At 38.5% G+C, this 23,430-nt stretch overlaps 2 protein-coding genes across 2 annotated transcripts in view; both read right to left on the bottom strand.

Annotated features, from left to right (window-relative positions):
• Window positions 1–1,474: 1,474 nt before the first annotated feature.
• Window positions 1,475–2,791, bottom strand: LOC139727686 (galanin receptor 2a-like). The gene has a single exon (XM_071638668.1). It carries the CDS (start codon window positions 2,789–2,791, stop codon window positions 1,475–1,477), a length of 1,317 nt encoding a protein of 438 aa, XP_071494769.1.
• An 8,303-nt stretch (window positions 2,792–11,094) lies between these two features.
• Window positions 11,095–23,430, bottom strand: part of LOC139727683 (NIPA-like protein 2) — a 32,845-nt gene continuing 20,509 nt past the window's right edge. The window contains 6 exon segments of the mRNA XM_071638662.1: window positions 11,095–11,351; window positions 12,718–12,872; window positions 14,655–14,800; window positions 16,626–16,689; window positions 17,520–17,608; window positions 18,497–18,635. Coding sequence (XP_071494763.1) covers window positions 11,220–11,351; window positions 12,718–12,872; window positions 14,655–14,800; window positions 16,626–16,689; window positions 17,520–17,608; window positions 18,497–18,635 — 725 coding nt within the window. The 3' untranslated portion in view covers window positions 11,095–11,219.

The raw sequence follows: 23,430 nt of genomic DNA, 5'->3' as shown, positions 1-23,430 counted from the left end.
CGTTTGTATGTTGTCATTTATGCTCATATTGTCAGTTCTGTCGCACTCACCCTCAGTAGAACAATATCGCACAGAAAATTATACGCATAGAAAACTTATCGTTAATTGCGATAATGATATCCTGTCAATATTTTCTTTTATTCGTTGTTTACTCAACTTCTATACCAGGGCAGCCTTCCCACTCCAGACTCGAGACTACACAGTCTTTTTTTTTTCATAGAAGAGCCCAGCTGGTTTGTGAAGAGGTGGCGCTACTGCTCATATTTTAGTCAAGGTGATTGGTAATCACTGGCCTATATAAAATTTTGTGTTTACTGATAATGATAAAGGTTGTCGAGCCTCTTTACTGTCACAACACCATTTTAAATATGCCTCATGAACCCTATGGGGATCGAGATGACAGTTTTGCTGATCGACATTGGCAGGACAAGGGAATACAACTTACTCTTTCAAGAGTAACATGGACTTAATCGTTAACGTAATTCTGACATGGGCTGCGAAAAAAAAATCAAAAGGCAAATTTGAGCCCCTTTTAATAGTTTGCGGCTTTTTCATGTGTAGTGAGAAAGTCTACAAACTATGCCCGTTTGCTGTGATGTAATTTGGCATGAATCGTGTTGTCGGTCTGAATGTTTTAATGGAAATGATCAGCTGGATTGACATCTACATTTATATCGTTCATGTGAACATTGTGGGTGTAGTGGATTTTGTGTGTGTGTGTGTGTGTGTGTGTGTGTGAGTGTGTGTGTGTGTGTGTGTGTGGGCGTGCGTGTGTGTGTGTATGTGTGTGTGTGCGAGTTTCAGATACAAGGACCAGATGTGACTGAATTTAAATTAAAAAACTCGGCATAAAATTAAAAACAAAGAAATAAACTCTATAATCAACCTCACTGAACCAAATACTTTAACAGAGTACCAGAAACATTAAGTCGATAATTATTGGATTCACATTGCTGTTTAGTATATGAAATATTTCAAATATAAATATTTCAAATATTGTGCTGCCAAAAAAAAAAAAATCTTTTCTATGTGCAGACAGTAATTTTCCAATACTCTATACTATTATGGGAATTGGCTGAGATTTCGCTTGCTATTATGGTTTAACAACATAATCAACTGAATCAGTATAGGGATGATGTAATACTTGCTAGCTTGTCAACAAAGATCATTATAAATTTGGAATTTCGTTGTGCACTTTATTCCCACTATGCGTTTGTGACTTACACAGCGACGACACATACTACATTTCTGTTACATCAGGTCGGTTTTCAATTTTCTATTTCAAGCCCGAGTTTGATGAATCTTGTACAAATGTTTGACAAATGTTTCAATTTTATGAAAGTAAACTGAAAAACGGTGTGATGAGGTAATTCAAAAATTGCAATGAACATCGTTGTTAATCAACCAAAGGTTTTGTTGTCGTTGTTGTTGTTGTTGTTGTTGTTGTTTGTTTGTTTGTTTGTTTTTACTATTATTACTTTCTCTCTCGTTCCAGGCCAAATATAGATGTCTGTGACGTAGAACCGGACGTGAAGAGATCCACTACGGCTTTCCGGAACTCCGGGTAGCGGGCAGTGTAAATGAAGGGATTGGCACACGAGTTACAGAATGAGAGAATGACGAGTGCGCGATTGAGTGGACCGTACAGGTAGGACGTCGGTAACAGACCCAGATTGAAGGCCAGGTAGGCACACTGAGATGGTCCCCAACAGATGATAAAGAGTATCACCACGATGAACAGCATCTCCATGACTCGTTTCTTAGCAACGAGATGTCTCATCGACGGGCTGAGTTTGTCTACCTGGTTCTTGTCCCCTAGGTACTGACGAGACTGCCGATGGAGCGCCCTCGCCGTCAGCAACTGCATCGAGAGGGTAAACAGGGAAGGGAGAAAGAACTGCAGCATGAACAGAATCCAACCCGACGATAGCTGGGCGGCACGAGACTGATGGACGAGGGAACACTGCTGTGTAGTCGCGTCAACTCTGGAGATGACAAGGAGAAACACATTGGCTAGGAAGGCCACGAGCCAGTTGAGAAAGATGACGGTACTCACTCTTCTCCTGGTCAGGATTCGTTTTGCGTGAAGCGGATAAGCCACAGCAATCAGCCGCTCAATGGGGATCTCTGTGAGGGTGAATATTGATGCATCAACGGAGATCCACATGAACATTGACGTGTAGATCACCTTGCAGTACAGTTCCCCTGCCCATGAAGATGGCACACGGGTTGCCTGAGGCAGTGGACACATGAAGACAGACGTCAAGAGATCAGCAGCGGCGAGAGCGCCCACGAGGTTATCCATCGAGCGACTATGCTCTCGACGTCTGTAGAGGACAACGATCACGAGCAGATTCCCGACAATTCCTAGCAATGCTGTGACCATCTGCAGAATCACCCACCAGGACCACACCATTGGTTGCCAAGCCCACTCTGACTCCTCATCCTCCTCATGAATCGGTGGATCTTTCAACAGATCATTTCCCCATTCCGAAACATGAGAGCTCGGGCTGTCACTGACGAAGAACCGTGAGAGATGACAACTTATACAGTCGACGCTGCTTGATTCTTTTGTCGAGTACAATTCTGTTGCTGAGATGTCTGTTCCTGATACATTCTCATACGGTGAGGTGACTTTACGTCGAATGAGCATTAGTGTAGGCTTGGTTGGTTCGTCAGTGGTACTGACGACGGATGATAAAGGACTGTCATCTCGCGTAATCAGGGAGTGACTGGATGAACTTGCGACAGCGGTTGTCACAAGTACGAGATTAACGAATAGTCTCTGCATCGTGGCTTTCACATGGGCTGAATCTGTAGAAATGGGGCACATTATTATCACATAGCGTTTCTTGTCAAGCCTTATTGACTTTAAGTTAACTGTGTGGATCACCCACCAGTCGAGCGATACATCACGTATATATTCTAGGGCTTTGCAAATCAGTGCATTCTTCTAAACTCATCGCGTAGCACTTTGTGTCATTGATATTTTCATTTTACATTTCTACAAGCCTACAATCAGTGACTGTAAAAAAAAAAAAAAATACACACAGCCGTGATACAAAAGTGAGAGAAAATGACATCTTAAAGGATGATGGGCGATTTCAAACTACATTTTATCGTACGTTATCCTGTTTCTCATCTGCGTATCTCTATTGATTATACTAATAAGAAGTTATGATACTGTAAATGAGCATAAATATCAATAATTGAACTTGATTTCAAAATAAAATTTTCTATAGTTTTGTAATTTATCACTCTGTATAAATCAGTGCTATTACAGATAAAGACGTTAATTTTATGCTCAATTCAACCATTTGGCTGCGAGGCATGAGATGACAATAAAGACTTTATTCTGTTCAATTCAATACATTAGTTTTGTTGATGAGAGTAATATTACTTTTGGCTTTTTACAGCATTAGGACTTATTAAACTGATAAATAACAACAGTAAATGTATCAAAATAACCAAAGACTAAGCTTCCATACACGTTTAAGGGATCCTACGTAAACAGCTACGGTTACTGTATAGACAGTTAAAACATTTTATTTTCGCTTATAGTAAATCGAGAATTTTCAATTTCATGTGAGGAAGGGATATTGATTAAAGCTTTTCTGCTCAAAATCGGCAGGTTGAAATACCAATAGTCGCTCACCTTTTGTTTTCCGCGTTTGTTGCTTTCCACACAAAGCAACACTGATGTGTTTCACCGCTGTCATGTTTTTGGCACAGGTTGAAGTTTATGCAGGTATCTGTTTGACGACAGCGAGGGGTGATATTTGCTCGAAACGAATTTCCTTTTCTCCCCCAATATAACTCCTTGTTGCAATGCCAAATACCTTTGGTGCCCCCTCAGTCTGTACATGTACTGACGGCAAGCTGTGATCTGTCTGGTCATCAGTCAAGATAGAGCGATGACAGGGGGAGCGAAGCAAGTTATTACAAGTCAAGTATGACATAATATCTATCATATCCTTTTCGAATCCATATAAACCAAAGCATCATTTCCTAATAGTCAGTACGCGCATGCGCATATTTCAATCTGAGGCACCCCCAACGCAAAATGTGTGTGTGTGTTTGCGCGCGCGTGTATCTGAATGGGCATTCTTCTTTCCGTTATCTTCGTAGTATATACCCAAGTTGAAAATAATATTGATAGTTTAGTCCTGTCAAAGAAAGGAAAATAATCCTCTCGATTCCAACCAACAGCAGAGACAATATTTTGTTCATTCTTTGATGCTGTCTTAATCTGCTTCTCATAGATAAGAATTCTATACATAATTATTTTCATAAATGTACTAGATGCTTTAATTGGGATGAAGAGATTATCTATCCTGATGGTGACTTTAGTGTAAATGACGTGGCTATCGCCATGATCAAGTCCGCTTCAATTAACCCACTCCATACTGAATTCTGAAATGCCCATAGACTTACTACGCAGGCCACCAGGTTCCCATACGGAACGGGTTAAAAAAAAAAAAGATGTGGTAGACATCTCATGATTCCGTATGTAACGTTTTTATGATAATGTTTCATCTTTAATGCAATCATGATCATTTGTATGATGATGATGATGATGTATTTATATTTGTACAATATTCATATAGCGCCATTTATTTGTAGAAACAAAGGCGGATTAGTGCGCTCGTGTATGTACGTGCAATAGAGTGTTAATACATGCAAGAAGTAATCATGTTTTGTTTTAAAGGTGATTTTCGGCGTTGATATATGGATAACAAATGACTTCTTTTACTGTCAGAGAATAGATTGACTTACGAAGGTCGATTGTGCTGACTAATTGTATGCATGCCATCCTCATGACCAGTATCATTCTGCGGGTATCCTCATTATGCACACGTTACCCTCATCCTTGAAGAGTTGTAATGACGTGTACATGTACAGCAATATCAACAAAAAAGTTTTTTTTTTTTTTAATCTGAGTATTTCTCACTCCCTGTGAACGAAAACAAGAAGCTCATAGAGGTATGATGTATTCCTACTATCTTGTAAAAGCGCAGCGTTCACACTACCGCGCTTGCCGTTCGATAATGTATATTCATTATTTCTACTTTAAATATGGTTAGAAACGTCCTCGTATTACCTAGTTCTGTCAATCCACCCGTCAATCAATCTGTTGATACTTTGTCTCTGGTAGCACTCTCTTAAAGTTGATAACTTTTTTTTTCAACCGCCTCATTAGAGGGTTATTGAACGTCTAAAACGATATAAAAAGTTGGAATATTCCTTTCTGAAGAAAGTGCATTTAGACAGCATTAGTCCATTGTATTATCAAACTGAAGCGTACGGTTGATGTACGAGCAATTTGAAATGTATTTTGCTATTCATCCGACGACACTGTATCAAATTTGTTCTTTAGTCATACTGTTTTTCCCTAAGATTCTCAAGATTTTTGCTGCCTACTATCCTGCATAAAACGTCTCTTTTGACATGAAGTAAATACGAATAGCAGTGACATGCTAATGGGGTTCATCTGAAAAGTGTGAATGGATTTTCTTCTCTTCCAAGTCTGGTGGTTACTTTTCCGCGATCGATCCTTTCCGCAATCAATATACCTTTCAGGAATATCTGAGGAACGATTGATGCTCTTTTTCTTCTCCGTAGAAGTATGAAAGTTAGTTCACTTGTAGCATCTTCTGTACTATCGATGTTTGTGCGCTTCCTTTGAAGAAGGAAGGGGAACCTTCATTTGAATTCTTGGCTTTTTCAGTAGTTAGATGAACATTCATCGATCGTCAGTGATTTTTATAAGGAAGATTAAAGACATAGATGACTCGTGCTTCGCGAAAACGTGGACATGCCCTTTAGTCCAGATCGGCTCAATTCTGATTGAGATTGTAGAATCTTTGTCATTGATAACAATGTGGTCAATGAAAATATCATATTACTGAGAGTTTGAAAATATTCCTGCTATTTTTTTATGTTAAATAATGGAGAGCTACTACTTTTTAATCTTTGCTGCTTTTGGCAATTAAAAAATCTAGTCTGAGGATTAAGATGTTTATATATATTCTAGCTAGGTGGTTATGTTCCCATAATTTTTTATAGGTAGTAACGTTGGTTGGCATTTGTGCTATTACTGTATTGATTTTCCCTCTACCATTAGCATGAACACTAAACGTGTTTGTATGTTTTCCGATATTGTTTTATGATTATATTAGATAAGTGATTAACATTTTTGCGATTTGTAATTTCAAAAATTAAATGAATAAAGAAATTAATTCATTTATAAATATAAACACAACAAAATATTCCACGCAGTATAAGATGTAATAATTTGCATGACAAAAAGGCCATCTTTTAAATCGATTCTGTCTAGTGATGTGTGTCCATAAATAAATGTCAACTCAATTTTGCAATTGGCATATCATACTCAAATATAACCCAAAGAAAAGGTGTCTCTAATGAAGGAAAGCTTTTCCAATGATTGGTGTTCTTTTATCCATTTTCCTCTGCACTTATACATGCATAATCACTTTACATAGTCATCCTCAATTCCCGTCTTACCATTAATGGACAGTTTTTCAATCATAAAATCGTAAAAAGAATAACATTTGATATCATTATGAATTGACAACTTTGTTGGTGGCACCTTGTAATGATTTCCTATAATTTAAATGATCGGTTTCTCCTCCACTAACGTGTGTGGTTACTTTTTCCAGTGCTTAAAATTTATTGTCTGAGTTTCTTATCATTATTATTTTATCTATTACTTGTATCCATTTATTTCAAGAGTGCATGAAATAGTTTTAATATCTGGTTACTTCTCTGAAGATAAAATTCATCGTGTATTTTTCTATGTTGCGGGTATTACGCATTATTATGAATGCATTAGTATGGGCGACAGATTTAATTGAAATTGAAACGACACAATGAAATGGAAACATGAGTGCGATGGATCACTTTCGTATGTGTATATATTTTTCACATGAAATATGAGACAGAGAATACAACTAGTTACAAGAAGAAAGACAATAGTACCCAATTATCTAATTTAGCTATCCTGTACCATGCAGAATTACTTTGTTTGAAGAAGTTCTATTAGATTGCAACATAGGCCTATACTGGAAATTACTGGTATCATGCATCAATCACCCAAGATATAAAATATTCTTCAGAGAACCATCAAAGCACCATTTAAGCATATAATAAATTAATCTTACAATGTATTATATACCATGTAATGTCAGATATCCCATATTTGAATACACACATGAAAAAGCGGTCCTCTTCATACCTATGTACGCAATTTTACGCAAACAGAATGACAAATGATAATATAGGCACACTGAAATAACACTTCTGAAAAATCAAATAGGGCAACGAGGTAAGTTAACGTACAGTATTACATGTAACAAATGTATCCCAGAATCTCGGCTATCCCATTGGCTGACTGCATTTGGAGTGCATATTTACTGATTGCCAGCATTTATTTGCATTATTCAGCCAATCATTTGTTAAAGTTTGTCCGCTAACACTTTTCCATGCTGCATTCACATTTCGTTGCCTTAAACCTTTGTACTGAATGGACGGCTCAATGTTACCAGATTTATACGATGGGAAACTAATATCATTATGTTCTTATCTACAAGCCACTAAAAACTATCAATCGGCTTGTAATGTAGCCTATGCAGCAACAGGAGAAAATTCACGTTGAAGTACACGCTTCTTTCAATGGTAATTTACTTACACAAGCTGTGACATAACCAATGCTTCCTGAAAAAAAAAAAGATTACTAAGAATGTAAGCAATAAAACTGAAAACATAATCACATCATTATACACAGACACCAATGCAACAGCATCACCTCAACGTTCATTTCAACACCATGTGGTGCAGTATTGATGTATTGGCTTCAAATCAAACTGGGAACCTTTGCATTCCCTTTCCTATACTATGCTAGTACCGGTACAGATGTAAAGTTTGGGTTAGGATACCAGTCCAGGTGCCATGTTTTATAAAGTGATGCCAAAGGACAATCATTTTATGCCACCTATGTGGTGGATCAATGGACGTAGGTGCATCTGCATGGCAAACCAATCTAAAAGTAGTGAGTCGTCAAAATCTTTATCGAAAAAGTGAATGTGCTGTAATAAGATGGCTACAACAATTTGCCACGGTGACGTTATCGTGACGGTGCAATATAGGAACAATAAAAGGAAATCATGACACACGTTTTATTTCATTTCATAGTTTGTCGAATATAAACAAAGGGCATGTTGGGTTAGACCTCATTTCGAAGGCAAGGGAAATTACATTGCTCATAGCATTATGTAAAGTGGCAAGTCAATGGAATAGTGTCTTAAATAAGATGATTTTAACTTGTAAAATTTAGATTATGATTTTTTTTTTATAATTGTTGAGCTGTTTTGTTCCCATTTTCTACATTCACTGAATCTAAATATTTATTTCTGGTGTAAATTCCTCTTTCATGTCAACACTGGATGCATACAAAACAAATGTCTGAAATGTAGAATGACTAGTAAATACTTCCCTTTTGACATCTTCTAGAAGAGGTAAACTTCCCCCGAAAACACTGGAAAAAGGCACATTGTTTGCAAAGTGATTCCATGCTATCATTTTATTCCACTCATTTAATTCTTATCCTGCCAGAAGAATTACAACCTAATAAACTTCGTGAAAATGTTGTGTTGCATACTTACATGTTTAGGGCCACAAACAATGTAAACCTCATTTTAAACACTCAATAAGTGATTTCAAACATGATTGACCAAGATGTGGTTATATTTAATTCATGCTCCCTCCCCCCCCCCCCAAAAAAAAAAAAAACAACAACAACAAACAATAACAACAAACAAACACTTCAAATATCGATCGAAAGTCTGTGAGATGATATCCTGATATTTTTGAAACTGACAGGGAGAGTCTAAACACTTAAACCTGCCTTAAATGAAGATCATGTTGATAGTAGTAGTACAATTTCATACATCCTTAATAGGAGCAGAAAAGAACGCTTATAAGATTATAATAGAGTTGTAAAATGTAATGCATATAAGTGTACGTAAGTATCCGGAACACTCTGATGTTGTGGTTGGCTGTGAATATTGAACTTCTTCAGTCGCGGATCCAGGGGGGGGGGGGGGCGGGCGCACTGGACGCCCCCCCCCCCCTTATTTATCTTTTTTTTTTTGCTAAAAAAAATAAATACGAAAGAAAACGGCCCCTTTAATTTTGCAAAGGCGCCCCCTCTTTACGGAATTCCTGGATCCGCCCTTGAAAGATCCTAGGGTTCAAATCTCACAGGGACCCTCCATTCCTGGAACAGATATATTACCCATAATGCCCCTCTTTAGCCAGGTACATAAAATGGGTGCCTGGCGATGCTGGGCATGCTGAAGATGTGATATTTAGTGGTCAGGCCCTGTGACCGAGCAGTTTAGAATAACAGACGGCTAGATTATTTCCTACACATCTTTCTGTTATCGTTTGTTGCCTGTTACTGCAATCAGCAATATTCATCAGTGTAACATCTCTACACTATATACTGGAGTAACTGGCACAGATATATTAGATTGTTATGACAAAGAGCATTTAATTCTAAAGTTAAAATGCCCTGACACTGGCCTTTGCATGGGACTAACGGCACAGTACTTGTCTAACCTGAATGCCCCTGTGTATAACTTAATGTATGGCAGGCAAGTCTTGTTAATGAATTGGCAAAATGCAAACCAAATAGCATTGCAAATACATGTACTGCCAAGCACAAGGGCTCATACAGAGTTACATATCAACGTTTGGTCCAACATAGGTACTCTAAAATATGTCCAATGGCACAGAAAACTAGAAATATCACTTAAGGTGATTAATACCCCCGCCCCGTGACGACAGTCTTACCCAAGGAATGATCTTTCCTTGATCTTCTGCCATTTAAATGCCGTTACCATGGCAACGCAGCTTCCGACACGTCCGAAAAATATGTCTTGCACATCTTCCCACCAAGACTATTGTGTGTGCCACATTTCATAAGCTTTTGTCAAAAACTGAGGAAGTAGTTCAATCCACAAGATCTTTCCTTGATCTTCCACCATTAATATGCCATTACCATGGCAACGCAGCTTCCGACATGTCCAAAAAATATGTCTTGCACATCTTCCCACCAATACCAATGTGTGTGCCACATTTCATGAGCTTCAGTCGAATACAGAGGAAGTAGTTCAATCCGCAAGATCTTTCCTTGATCTTCTGCCATTTATATGCCGTTACCATGGCAACGCAGCTTCCGACACGTCCGAAATATATGTCTTCCAAATCTTCCCACCAAGATCAAGGTGTGTGCCACATTTCATAAGCTTTGGTCAAAAAACTGAGGAAGTAGTTAAATCCGCAAGATCTTTCCTTGATCTTCTGCCATTAATATGCCGTTACCATGGCAACGTACTTTCGGGCACTGTCGAAAAATGCGTCTTGCACATCTACAACCAAAGGCACACATCTGTACCAAGTTTCATGGAAATTGGGCAAAAACTGAGGAAGTAGTTTGCAACACAAAATTTTCCATCATTTTGGCTCATAATATGTGAGCTGTTACCATGGCAACATACTTTTTGTCACTGTCAAGAAATGTGTCATGCTGACCTATATCCTAAGACAAACATTCAATATGGATTCCATGAGAATTGGAAGAACACTGATGAAGCAGTTTTGCCATGAAGCATTTTGCACTATATTTTACCAATAACATGCCGTTACCATGGCAACGCACTTTTTGCCACTGCGGAAATATGTGTCTTGCACATTAACATATTCAGATGAACATCTGTACCTAATTTCATAAAAATTGATCAAAAACTGTGGGAGGAGTTCGCGACGCAAGATTTGTACCCATTTTTGCCCATAATATGCCGTTACCATGGCAACGTACTTTTGGGTACTGTCAAAAAATACGTCTTGCACATCTACAACCCAAGGCACACATCTGTGCCAAGTTTTATGGGAATCGGTTGAAAACTGAGGAAGTAGTTCGCGACGCAAGATTTGCAACGGACCGACCGCCCGACCGCCCGACCGCCCGACCGACCGCCCGACCGCCCGACCGACCGCCCGACCGCCCGACCGTCCGCTGATTCCTATATACCCCCTTCAAACTTCGTTTGGCGGGGGTATAATCAAATTGAAGGCCTTCTTTGCACATTAACAGGTGATAATAAAACTTGGTCCAAATTTATGCATGTGAAAAGGTTCTACTCGTCCACACCGTCTGCATGCGATGCACTGCTGTGCCCACCGTAATGTTTTCCATTTGGTTGCCGCCTGCTCAGAAGTGTTTCTCGCTCAGTGCCAATTTGAGGTTTGAATATTGACTGGTCCATTGCCTTAAAAACAAACGTAGAGAAAGACACAAAAATATGAATGTGCAACTTTAACACCAGCATTGATAATATTGATATCTCCCCACTCAGGGTTATAAGGGTATGCGTATGCCCGTTCCCTCACTTTGAAAGCACCTCCCCCACAGCCAAAATTTTGAACCCTTTCGCGGGCTTTTCGCAGGCTTTTCCCGCCTTGGAGACCCCCTAATTCCGAAATACTGCTCAGTGTATCAGATACCAGTGCTGACGATAAGTACCTCACAGTCAGTCGGACAAATTATCATCAAGTTAAGACGACTGGGCGCTTCGATTTGGCGCCGCCGGGGAGATTGCAAATTTCGTTGCAAATGATCAGAAATAGCATGAGGATAAACCATCCTCGTAAGACATTCCAAAAATATAAAACGAATTTACTGATAATTAGTATTTGCTTTTCGCGCTCTAACGTTGTATACCGACTTTTGATACCTTAACGTCAATCGAAGCCGATAAAAAACACCCCTAAAGGAAAATTCCGGGTGAAAATTCAACTATACCCCTTTTTACAATTCCAGGACCGGACTCTGTCGTGCGAAAAGTACCCCTTTACCGGAGAATTTGGAAATGCGCACGCGGTTCCCCGTCACTGGTGAGCCCGGAGTAGGGGCCGATTTCCGGAAGGACATTACTTCCTACCACACCGGGTATTTCACTGACAGCATCCATGGCTGCTTGACGTTAGATGGTCTAATGAAAGGTCATAATCAAAAGTCGGCGGATCACATAGTTTTCATGAGTTCAACACACTCTTACTTTTCGCCTTTTCTCTTATGAGTAAACCCCTTCCACATGACAGAGAATATTTGAATGCATTGCAACTCATGTCTTTATTGTGCTCATTCCCAAGTGAACACTCAAACTTTATAGAATTTCTGACACGTCAAACTTTGGAACTGTCACACTGACTTTATCAATAAATAATCTGAAAATGTGTAAATATAATGTATGATATTATGATGTTGCATAGTTTTATTGCAGAATGAGCGAAGTGCCATTTTTAAACAGTTCAAAGTAAGTCTATCATTAGTTAGACCAAAATGAAACCTTTCCAGTAATACCTCACTTGTGATATAGCAATGAATATATAGAAGTTATGAATAAAATTATTACGCATTTTCTTATTATTATTTCCTCTGTCTTTTAGCAGCTTTAATCACAAGTATTTCAACTTAATAAGAATGGAGTTTGCTTGTTTTGCGATGACACTCCTCATATTCAATGTAATTATGTATTCAGAGATTCCAGATGGTTCGGCATCTGGTGGTGCAAATGAGTGTGTGTGTGGGGGGGGGGGGTTAAGGGGATTAAAGTGGGAGAGGACTCAACTTACTGGGTATTTGATTTGGTCCCTCATGGTGCTGGACATGTCCTGCATCTCGATTGGGGAGGCCTCACTGGATTCCGACAAGTTGTCGACAGGTGGCGGGTATTCCTCCTCCCCGGGTTGAACCCGATGGAGTGATGTTGGTGGAGGAACCAGTGGTGCTGTGAGGAGGGACACAAAATTTAAAGGGATGATATTGTATTAGTTGAGGTGAGGATTCAGCCTTTAACTTTTTGTTCCCTTTGTAAGATATGAAGAAACCACTTTACGAAATGTTAAAGAGCATACAATTCTAAGAGGAATTGAAATTCATTTTGATTAAAATCAGTTTTGAAATGGCTTAGATATCCCAAAACAAAGTAAGATAAAGCAATCTTAGTAAAAGGTGGGTTCCACCTTTTATTAAGATTTCTTTGTTTGGATATCTCACCCATTTCAAAACCACTTTTCAGCAAATGGATATTGAATTCCTCTTAGAACTATATGTGGCCGTGCATCACAAATCCCACAAAAAGTCGCACCCCTTGATTTCACCAGCCACCAGAGCACTCAAAAAGGGTGAAATGGGTCAACCGAGTAAATTTCGAGTTTTCTCTATACCTATTCTTCTTCTACATTAATCGTAAGTTTGGGTACATAAAATGAATGGGAAAGTGGGTATTCCACGGTTTTTCTACAACCCTAATTTATGCAGTATAGGGTGATCAGGTATGTGCTAGAGGCCCTTTTCATGGAAAAAAAATCCTTTGCACACTCTTCACTTTCAGCTCTCATAATTTTGAAAGGATACTGCTACTGCTTTTAAAGTTGGCATAATTCATGGACAGAATGTGTTTATAGAGCACGCTTACTTTCAGCTTAATCAATTTTGATAAGTCCTTCATTGTTGTTGCTCCGGTGGCTTACATTCTGTTTTTGTCTCATTCATAGCACAGCTAGCACGGCTTGGTAAAGATTAAGCGCTTGAATAGACCCCGTACTTTAGACTTTAGAGCCTCCGTTCTCAGTTCACACTTTTCCAGAGTATGTGCTTTCTTTCAAAGATTTAGAAAGGTTAGAAGGAGAGTCCATTTGAATTGAGTTATACATCGTTTTAAAGCTTAGAGTCTGTCCTCTTTCAAAATCTGCCCTAACTTAACATTCATGTCTGGCGACTTTCTGTTGGTTTTGTGGTGCAGGGTCACATCTTATGCTCTTTCATATTTCTTAAGAGGTTTCTTATTATGTAAAAAGTCATCATCAAAAAAAAAATGAAACATGTAGTCCCTATTAACCGAAACTATACCATTTCCTTAAACCCTCCTTGGTCTGATTCTGAACTCAAACTTGTGCGACAGAACGTTTTATCCCATCCATTGCTTCAATAATGTGCTATGAGATTAATTATTGCTTGAAAGAGTGAGTGCAAAGTTTTTGACATCCTTGCCTTCAGTAATCCTATCAATAGTAGTAAATTTTCCATCTATGATGATAAACTTTACGTCACCATCCATCACTTACGCCAATCAATAAATTAAGTATTCATCACTGATATGAACGACTTTTAGATCTTTCAAAGAACAGTAATGATATTGACTGAGGAAGTAACATTACTTATCAAAAATGATGGCACATTATCTGGCAACAAATTCTACATGATTGGGGAGTGAATCACTCCAAGTCACGAAATCACACTGCTGTCCTTTTTCTCGTCAATTCCTCTCGCCAATGCTTTTCAAAAGTGTATATGTGCTGAGTTAATTGGCATTCTAACAAAATAAGTGAAAAATTATCACAGCTCTGTACAATCAAAGCTGGCATAGGCATCGCCATCCATGTTAGACAATTCAAGCCTTCATACAGCACACAGTCAAAGACAAAAATTACAACAATGAGAGCTAAAAGGGTGAGGTCAGAGGTCAGAGGTCAGAGGAAAGTTTCAGAGGTAGAAGGTAGCAACTCACATTTAACACCGTTTCTGTGTTCCCACTTGTTGGAGGAATGCTCTTCCCCTTCTTCCCCTTCCATCTCAGTGGTGCCTCCCGTCTCATCCTCCGGCTGACCTCTCCCGTGGGTAATCATGAATACTCCGATGAATGAACAGGCGCACCTGTAGCAGTCGCAATATTGTTTTCATCTGTATTACTTTAAGAAATACTTTTTTCCCTTCTTTGACAGTTGGAGAACTGACGTTAAGTAGAAATACTTATAAATTCACTCAACTTTGATATTTTGATTTTCTTGTGTCCAATTTCACTTATAGCAATCCAGTTTTGTAGTGGTATAGACGTTGGATGTTATGGGAAAAAACGTATAAAATAATGAAAAATGGCGTGCAGTAAGAATGAAATGATGTAAAAAATATATATATTATCTGACCAGTCATATCACGCAATTCAATTTCACAGTTTGAAAAAATAAATAGATAAACCAGGGCCCCGTTTCATAAAACTTGTTGTCTGTAACAACTTACGATATATAGTTGTTATAAGCTACTGAAATCCTTGCAGCTGATTGGCTGAGAGCAAATTTGCCATAGAAATAATAATAATGATGATGATAACAATAATAATAATAATAATAACTAATAACAAGTTTCATGAAATGGGACCCAGGACATTCCAAGCCTACGTGTTGCAGAAAACATAAAATAATTTAGGCATGTCATATAAAAAAAGATGTTATTTAGTCATGTCTTCTATGGATATTTTCTTGCGGGAAACCACTGATTAACGTATTTGGTGCAGTACATGAACAAGATCGTCCAGATCGTCCAGAGAGAGAGAGGGAGAGAGAGAGAGAACGACAGACAGAAAGACAGACTTATTCAAGTTTTCAAGAACCAAATTTCTTTTGTCTGGTCCAGTATATTCATAACAGTTCTTATTTATCATTTTTGGTAGGTGTTACATGCGGTAATGTTAAATACTCCATGCAATTCCAGCTGTTCAATTGTGATAAATTCGATTCTAGTTTTATAAGAACTTTTAACATCTCCCTTAATTGCTGCGTTTACAATTACATTTTAAATCGACAAGGCATTCTAAGAACACGGGCCAATTTTCTCTCTTTGAAGTTGGCAAAGTTTTTTTTTTTGATAAATCCGTTTGATTTTGTGCAGTCTTTAAGAATGCCCTCTCACCATCAAATCTTATTATGTGTTGAAATTCTGACGAGCCAATCTAATGATATTAAGATCGCAATTTTTGCAACAAAATTTGCCAGAACGTGAGGGGTTAATGCTGATGCATGACACCAAACAATCTGCTACAGACACACGCACACACACTCACAGAGAGAGAGAGAGAGAGAGAGAATGCACAAAGGGACAACTTGGTGCTAAAAAGGCAGGGGGCACATAAAAAGAGGCGTGATTAAAACATGTGAACTGCAGAGATTAAATTTTGTGTTTCATCAAAGACCTTCTGCTATAAAATGCGTGGGTGGGAAGTCACAATGAGTGGTACATCAGTGGTGAATTCAATGCACTTTGACCCACCAGGGGCCATGGCAAATAAAAGAAGGCATAAGACTCTGGAGCTTTATATTTAAAAAAAAAAAAAAAAACTTCCTTCACAGTAAACATGTTTGGCAGATTTCAACGTCAACAGACTTCACCAGAATTACATGTCAATCCTAAAGATTAATGAATCAGTGCCATGTTGTTTTACCGATGATTGATTTATCAAAGATTAAACAAAACTGCCTTCACTTTGTCGCAGACTAACAGCGTATCATCTTTAACTCGACACACGTTACTCTTTTACATCAAGTTCTATGAAAAGTGTAATTTATGTCAAGCATGCAGAGACTGACACATCATGCAACGTTAGACAACTTTCTTATTGAAAGTTATGCAACTAAAAAGTCCTTTCCACCAAAGTGACCAGAACTGGGTTACGGGTGGGGGAAAACTTGCTTAAAAGTCAACTTACCCAAATAGAAACATGCATATCCTGATGATGGTCAAACCATAAAATTCTCCATAGAAAAATACACCTGTATAGAGGTAAGTACGAGAAGTATAGTTTCAGTTACCATATGTGTACACCTGGATAGCCAAAAACAAAACTAAAAACTCACCACAATCCAAGCGTTACAATTGCATAATGAATAAATTAATATTTCGTGCACACTGCTGGAGGTGTAACATGAGTAGACATAAATGGAATGATTTCCATATTTCTGCGATAATGAAGAGCCAAATTGAAAAAAAAAAATAGTATCCTAGCCTGTTTCTCCCTTATCCATTATGCTGGTCAATATGAAATCATAATTATGATGCTACAAAAATATGACCAAGACAGAGTCAAGTTTTGAATAGTCGATTTAATTGGCGCATTTCTTTTCAAATACGATACTTTTTCCATGCAATGTATGCCTAATACGACATGATTCCTTGCAGGAGTTATATGGGTTAAACAACATTTATAACCACTTGATCATACTGGTGATTTTCACCCTTGGCATACAAGGACAAAATCTCCAAATAGTATTCAATCTATGGGGAGTTTTCATATCTTGGAAGCAAAGAATTAACGAAGCTTGTAAACAGATATATAAGCGTTACTGCTGTCCTTTTTGATTGAACGATATATCATTAATTTGTCAAAGTGTTTACATTTGAGGGACAATGTGAAAAAAAAAATTGTTCTTGTGAGAAAATCACTTGTAGAGCCTTTTCAGGAATTGATGTTGAAAATGCAACGATGGAGAACTCTTCGGGCAATATACTCCGAATATCATCTGCGCAATTCTAGGAGGAACAGCCATGCTCATCCGTATCGACAGAATATGTCTCATCCCAGAGAATTATCCGTGATACTCACCTACTAATATTGCACTTAGAGTAAAGAATACAAAGAAGACTGGTACAACGACTGAGGCATCAAACTCTTGCATCGCCCTTGTCACAAATCTGCGTGGAGAGAAGAGGACATAAATCTCTGCAAAGTTTCTATTAAATTGATGGCGATGGCCGATATCATAGGTGTACATTCCACAAGAGATGTTCCCGGACAAGCCCCCAATATGGAGGAGAGGAAAAGATAGTGGCAACTCAACATCACGTCACACATATCCTCAGTGACACTAAACAGATCACTACCACTGCACCATACCAGGCTTTCTTGGAATAACAGCAACTGAACTATATTCCTCCCCTCGAGTCCCATAGTCAGTTCGCAAAGTCTCGAAACTCTCTCTGCCCCACGTGGGCTGACCACGTTACCCTAATTTACATAAATACATATTCATAACAATAATTAAGATTATCATTAACTTTATTCATTTAATATTGATTTGACAGGAAGATTATAACCCCAAGATTCTGATATGTGTTATATGACAACGATAGATATTGCACTATTTGTTAGAGTTTTCTGGTCAACATAGATTAATATGTTCCAGAATTACACAATTTCACTCACTAGAATGATGAAATATTATTGTATCATTCTAGTCAGTAAAATTCTCGAATTACATGCGTTTCATAACAGTCACGTGATTGTATTAGGACAAACAATTTACGATTCATTGAGACTATTTTATGTACATGTACTGTAATGCGTTCTTTGTTTACTAACACAACTGAACTCAACACTGCGACTGAAATTTCATACCTAAAATTATGGATAGATAATTAGAGTATTACGAATTTTTTTTTTTACAAACCTTAATGATCTTAAACATTCCACTATACTGTCAAGTTATTCTTGCCACTGCTGATACATTTCTTCGCTGCAAGCCTTCGAGGTAACATTTACAACTGCAGACTAGGCTGCATGGGGCATTGAAATGGACTTACTTGATTTGAAACACTCCCGTAATTATAACCACAGCGACCATGATGTAGATGACGGGACTTTTGAATTGCGAAAAATTTCCCTCGAACGCAAGACTAATGGCTGTCGAGACCGTCTTAGCACCAAGAACTGTCAGAGAAGCTGATGGAGATACACAGTAGTGAGACAAAAAGCAAAATTAGAACATCATTCGAAGGTAGGAAAGTACAGCTTTGAAATACTCTTAACGTATTTTGAGAGCAGTCGCTTGATGTTAAAAAAGCTGAAATCTTCAGGTGTAGATTTCTTCAATATGTCTTCCTCTACAAATTTAATTTGTTAAGATCACAACTGCTGATCTGTAAATTAAAAAAACATGTCGGGAAAGGGAACCAGTGGAACTCGAACCTGTCACCTGTAGCGACACTACCCCCGGGCTTTATCGGGTTGCCGGCAGTGACTAGATGAACATGGAACAAGTACCCAAGTTCCGAAATTCCAACATTATTATGTTAGGTAGTATGTTATTATGGGGAATTCTTCCTAGAAAGAATTATATGGTACGCGTGACCGTGAGCTATTCTGACTGAATGAACTGGGTCCTAACATTGTGTGAAATCTTTCATTTTACTGATAATGAAGGCAGTACACACACAGGTAAAGTCTCTACAATCAAGAGAAAATCACTGTGAATCTATAGAAAAACAAAATCTCATCAGAGTTCATACTAAGATCTCTAGAAAAAGTGTTAGTTCTACATCTGAAAGACTTATAGGAACGGGTTTCATGAAAATTAAGCCTTTTTATGACAAAAAAAAATACGGATTTTTTTTCCCTAGATTTGTATCTCTCCGCAGTACATAAATGTATTATGATGAATGCCAACGAACCATTTAAATTACGGTGTGTTAGATTAACAAGTAATGATGGTGTGGTGTAATGTCATTTATTATCGAAAAAAAAGAAATGTTGTATACTTATATGATCTATTTAGGCGCAAACAAACATGACCGTTGTGATTTGATGATGATCTTTATCATTACTTGAGTATTTTTTTTTTCATACTTGGCTGAGGCAAATATTGCTGTTCGGTGAAAAGAATGCTGATGTACACTTACATTCTCCGGTTTCTCATCCTAAATCTGGTTGTGGGTTAAACTTCAACCAATGTTTGTTTGATAAAATTCTTTATCTATCATAAAGTTCACTTGAACATAGTGTGGAATTTTGCCCTTTAAAATTTTGTCCACCTTGGCATAAATTCTTCGTAGGGTTCGTGTGTACCAAAGGTTGTCTAGACCCGTTGAAGAATCTTTGTGTTTAATTACTGTGTGAAAAACAAACAAACAAACAAAGTCACATCACTGTGATCCTCACGTGTACCAATTAACGCTATTCATTTTTTGTTGTTGCTAGAAATACCTTCTCCACCAAAAGATCCCCCTCCATCAGTGTCACTGCACCTCACCTCTGCCCCCCCCCCCCTTCATTCTTTCCCTTTTGCCCTTTTCTTTCCCACCCCCTTTTCGCACGCAATCTTTTATGTACCTGCAGTACCACGGGGGCAATACCTCACTTCCCTTCCAACAGGGAGGTGCTATTGCACCTCCCTGCTTCCAATACCAATCGCTCTACACGTGCCCTAATCTCGTACTTGTCCTTCCACGTGATTACCTATACTCTTTTCATTTGAACCATGAAGCTATAACAATCACGCTCTGATGTACATAGGCTGACACACATGGGGGGGGGGGATACCATTAATTCAGTCATGGACCACAAATCTCTGTCAAGCCTGATTTCTCTTCAGTGAAAAGGCCGGGCAGGTGATCCAAAAATGTTTCTCTCTTTTTTGTACTGTGTCTGTGTCTGTGGATAACACACCTGCCGAAACAGGGTTACACGGGACTCCAGTTCTCTAGACCCCAGCAACCTCCCCGTGTAGAGAGGTTAGCTGCTTGCAATCGATCCTAATACTGAGAATGCTTGTGGGCCACTGTTTCGGATCCACCCTTAAAGGGAAGATAAACCCCAAGAGCAATGTAGATTGAGTGAAAGCAGCAACATTAGTAGAACACATCAGTGAAAGTTTGAAGAAAATCGGACAATCGATGCAAAAGTTATGAATTTTTAAAGTTTTGGTGTTGGAACCGCTGGACGAGGAGACTACTAGAGGTTATGACGTCTGAGTGGACAACGATACCAAGAAAATATAAAGAAAATTCTACAAAAATCCATTTTTCATGAAAATTACAAATTCCATCAACTTGATATTGACATTATGTTAAGGGTAGCAATTATTCCCCCTGCTTTCTGAAAGCGGTTGGTCCATTGCTCTTTCATAATTCTAGAAAAGTGAATTTTTGTTGAATTTCCTTTATATTTTCTTTGTATTGTTGTCCACTCATACGTCATATCCTCTAGTAGTCTCCTAATCCAGCGGTTCCAACACCAAAACTTTAAAAATTCATAACTTTTGCATCGATTGTCCAATTTTCCTCAAACTTTCACTGATGCGTTCTACTAATGTTGCTGCTTTCACTCAATCCACATTGCTCTTTGGGTTTACCTTCCCTTTAACTAATTACACGTCATACCACAGCCAATCTCAGGGAAGGGGGGAGGGGGACCGGTCATAAGTGCCCCTATATAATTTGACACGTGATTTGATTTGACAGACTGGGATAACTGGTCAACCAATTTTTTTTTTTCTTGTGAGTAACCTTAAATGCATATTACAAAATCCTTAAGTTGGTAAACTTGATTCAACGGAAATAATCCCTTCAACCACTGCTATTTGTTTTTTGACAGCTCTCGAACAATTGGTGTAAATAGGTTTAAACCTCTTTTTCGTATGTTAAGCTATCACTACGGGATATGGGGCCTCCCATAGCCACACTTTGTGGCTGCTGAATTAAGTTGCATATCGGGATAGCGGTTCTGGGTGAAAGAATGGCCCTGGATTTATATTACACACGCAAGCATGCATGCACGCACAACTCACTATTTTTTCCAATAATCTTTTTTCTTACTGAAGCAGACACACACACACACACACACACGTATAATATTGCTTGGGCAGAATTCTGTACAGGTGGTTACTGAAACGACATAAGCACAAGGATGTCTTAGGACAATAAAGTAAGCCATCATTCATTGGCCATTTCTGAAGGCTAACACCCAGAATATGGAGATGGAATCATAAAATGCTCTACTGGCCTCGCTGCTTCAAAAGCTTGCTTTTCTCAAATACTAAATCAACTTTGTGGGGGACTTTTCAAGTACTTTTGAGAGCATTTCACACGGCACAATTTTATCTCAAAATACAATGAATGTCATTCACTTATGAAGGATGCAATGTAAACCCTGCGACTATAACTCTTGAATAAGCTCCATCCGCCATCTTGTGTCTTCTTTCACCGCCATTACCACCATAGACTTTTTTTTGATTATTTGTGTCAGTATTTTAAAAATGATAAAGACTTCACTTTATACATGGTTGATAGGGCCTATACTTTTACCTGTGCTTCATCTTACAATCCTGGATATAAATACAAATCAGAGCTGAAAGTTAATTATGTGAATCTTACATGTATAAACAATTGTTGCAATTGATTTGTAAGCATCATAATCTGTAAACAAAGCTTTCACATTTCTCTGATAATTTTCCCATAGGGCTGTATCATCTCAGTAAGTCAGTCACATGGAATTTTACAAGAAGAATGCTGTTCTTAGCCTAAACAATCCTTCAAAGCCCAGATTAACAAAATAAAATAATCACTGGTCCTTGCAAGTGAAAAAAGCTATGGTTCATAATCTCACGTCCAGATGATGAGCACAATTTCACGGATGCCAAGTTCAAAAAAAAAAAAATATGAGTGAGATATTCATGACTCGGCATCTCGGCAAGCGAATATGCGCGCGAGCAAGGGTGGGGGAGGGGTTCCCCCCCCCCCCCCCCCGTGGTCCGAGTCCCACGGCAGGGAGCTTTTTCCATTTCATCAGCTAGATGCATACTCCCCCTTAAGTGACTATTTTTTACTTATTTTGAAAGACAAAAGGGAAATATACCTTCATTTGCAACTATCACTTTAATCTTTTAAGCTATACTCATTATTATAGGCCCAAGTTGCAGACTTGGCCCGATGCGTGAGAAAAATGGGCGCCATGCGTGAGATCGTGAGATTGCCCCTAACTTGGTAGCTCTGCAATTTCACTCTTGGAAAGCTTTTGGCATACATTTTTATCTCTTACCGGCAATACCTACTGGATAAACATAAAGATACAGACATAAGGAAGTGATACGTCTCATAAACTTTAGCACTGTGTGTGCAGCGAGGTTGAAAGTTTATTCATATCCCCGGCATCGGGCAACTGAAAACTGCAGGTTAGAATGATGTTTCCACTGACTTTGACGCAGGAAAAATTCTGAACAAAAGATCAACTTGAGGTTTTTTCACCTATGCAATGCAATGCAATGGGTCTCGAATATGGTGTACGAAATTGCAACTTAACATTGGAAAATTACAGAGTAGGAGCCTATGCAAGGCAAGCCATCAGAAGTGTATTCATAGCAGAAGAAAAAAGAAGAAGAAGAGCAACAACAAAAACAAGAGAAACAATCCCACACCAAATAATGACATTTTTGCCACCGTGAATTTGAGAGCTCGCTCTCTTCACAGAAAATAAACAAAGCACCATTATTGTTCCCCTTTTCGCTACACAACTCTCAACAACACCCTCAAAATTACTTTCGCCCACGTTTAAATGGTCTACTGTAAAACATTTCACTTCTGTTGGGTCTACTGTTCTCTATATGCCTTCACATCAGTGAATGCATGGCATGATGTCTGATCTGTGTGGTTGTGTGCTTGTCTGTACTTTTTCCATCCAGAATAGTTCCACCTTGTTTAATTTTAGAAGGTACGTGTACGTCTATACTAACATAAGAGCTGCC

Source organism: Diadema antillarum, unplaced genomic scaffold (assembly GCF_040938485.1).
Source record: "Diadema antillarum isolate AM-2024a unplaced genomic scaffold, OU_Dant_1.0 seq00000143_RagTag, whole genome shotgun sequence".
NCBI lineage: Eukaryota > Metazoa > Echinodermata > Echinoidea > Diadematoida > Diadematidae > Diadema > Diadema antillarum.
This window is presented reverse-complemented; position numbering and strand designations above follow the sequence as displayed.

Bases quoted from the DNA above. Each gene is read 5' to 3' on its own strand.
- LOC139727686 (XM_071638668.1), bottom strand. From the start codon at position 2,791: ATGCAGAGACTATTCGTTAATCTCGTACTTGTGACAACCGCTGTCGCA.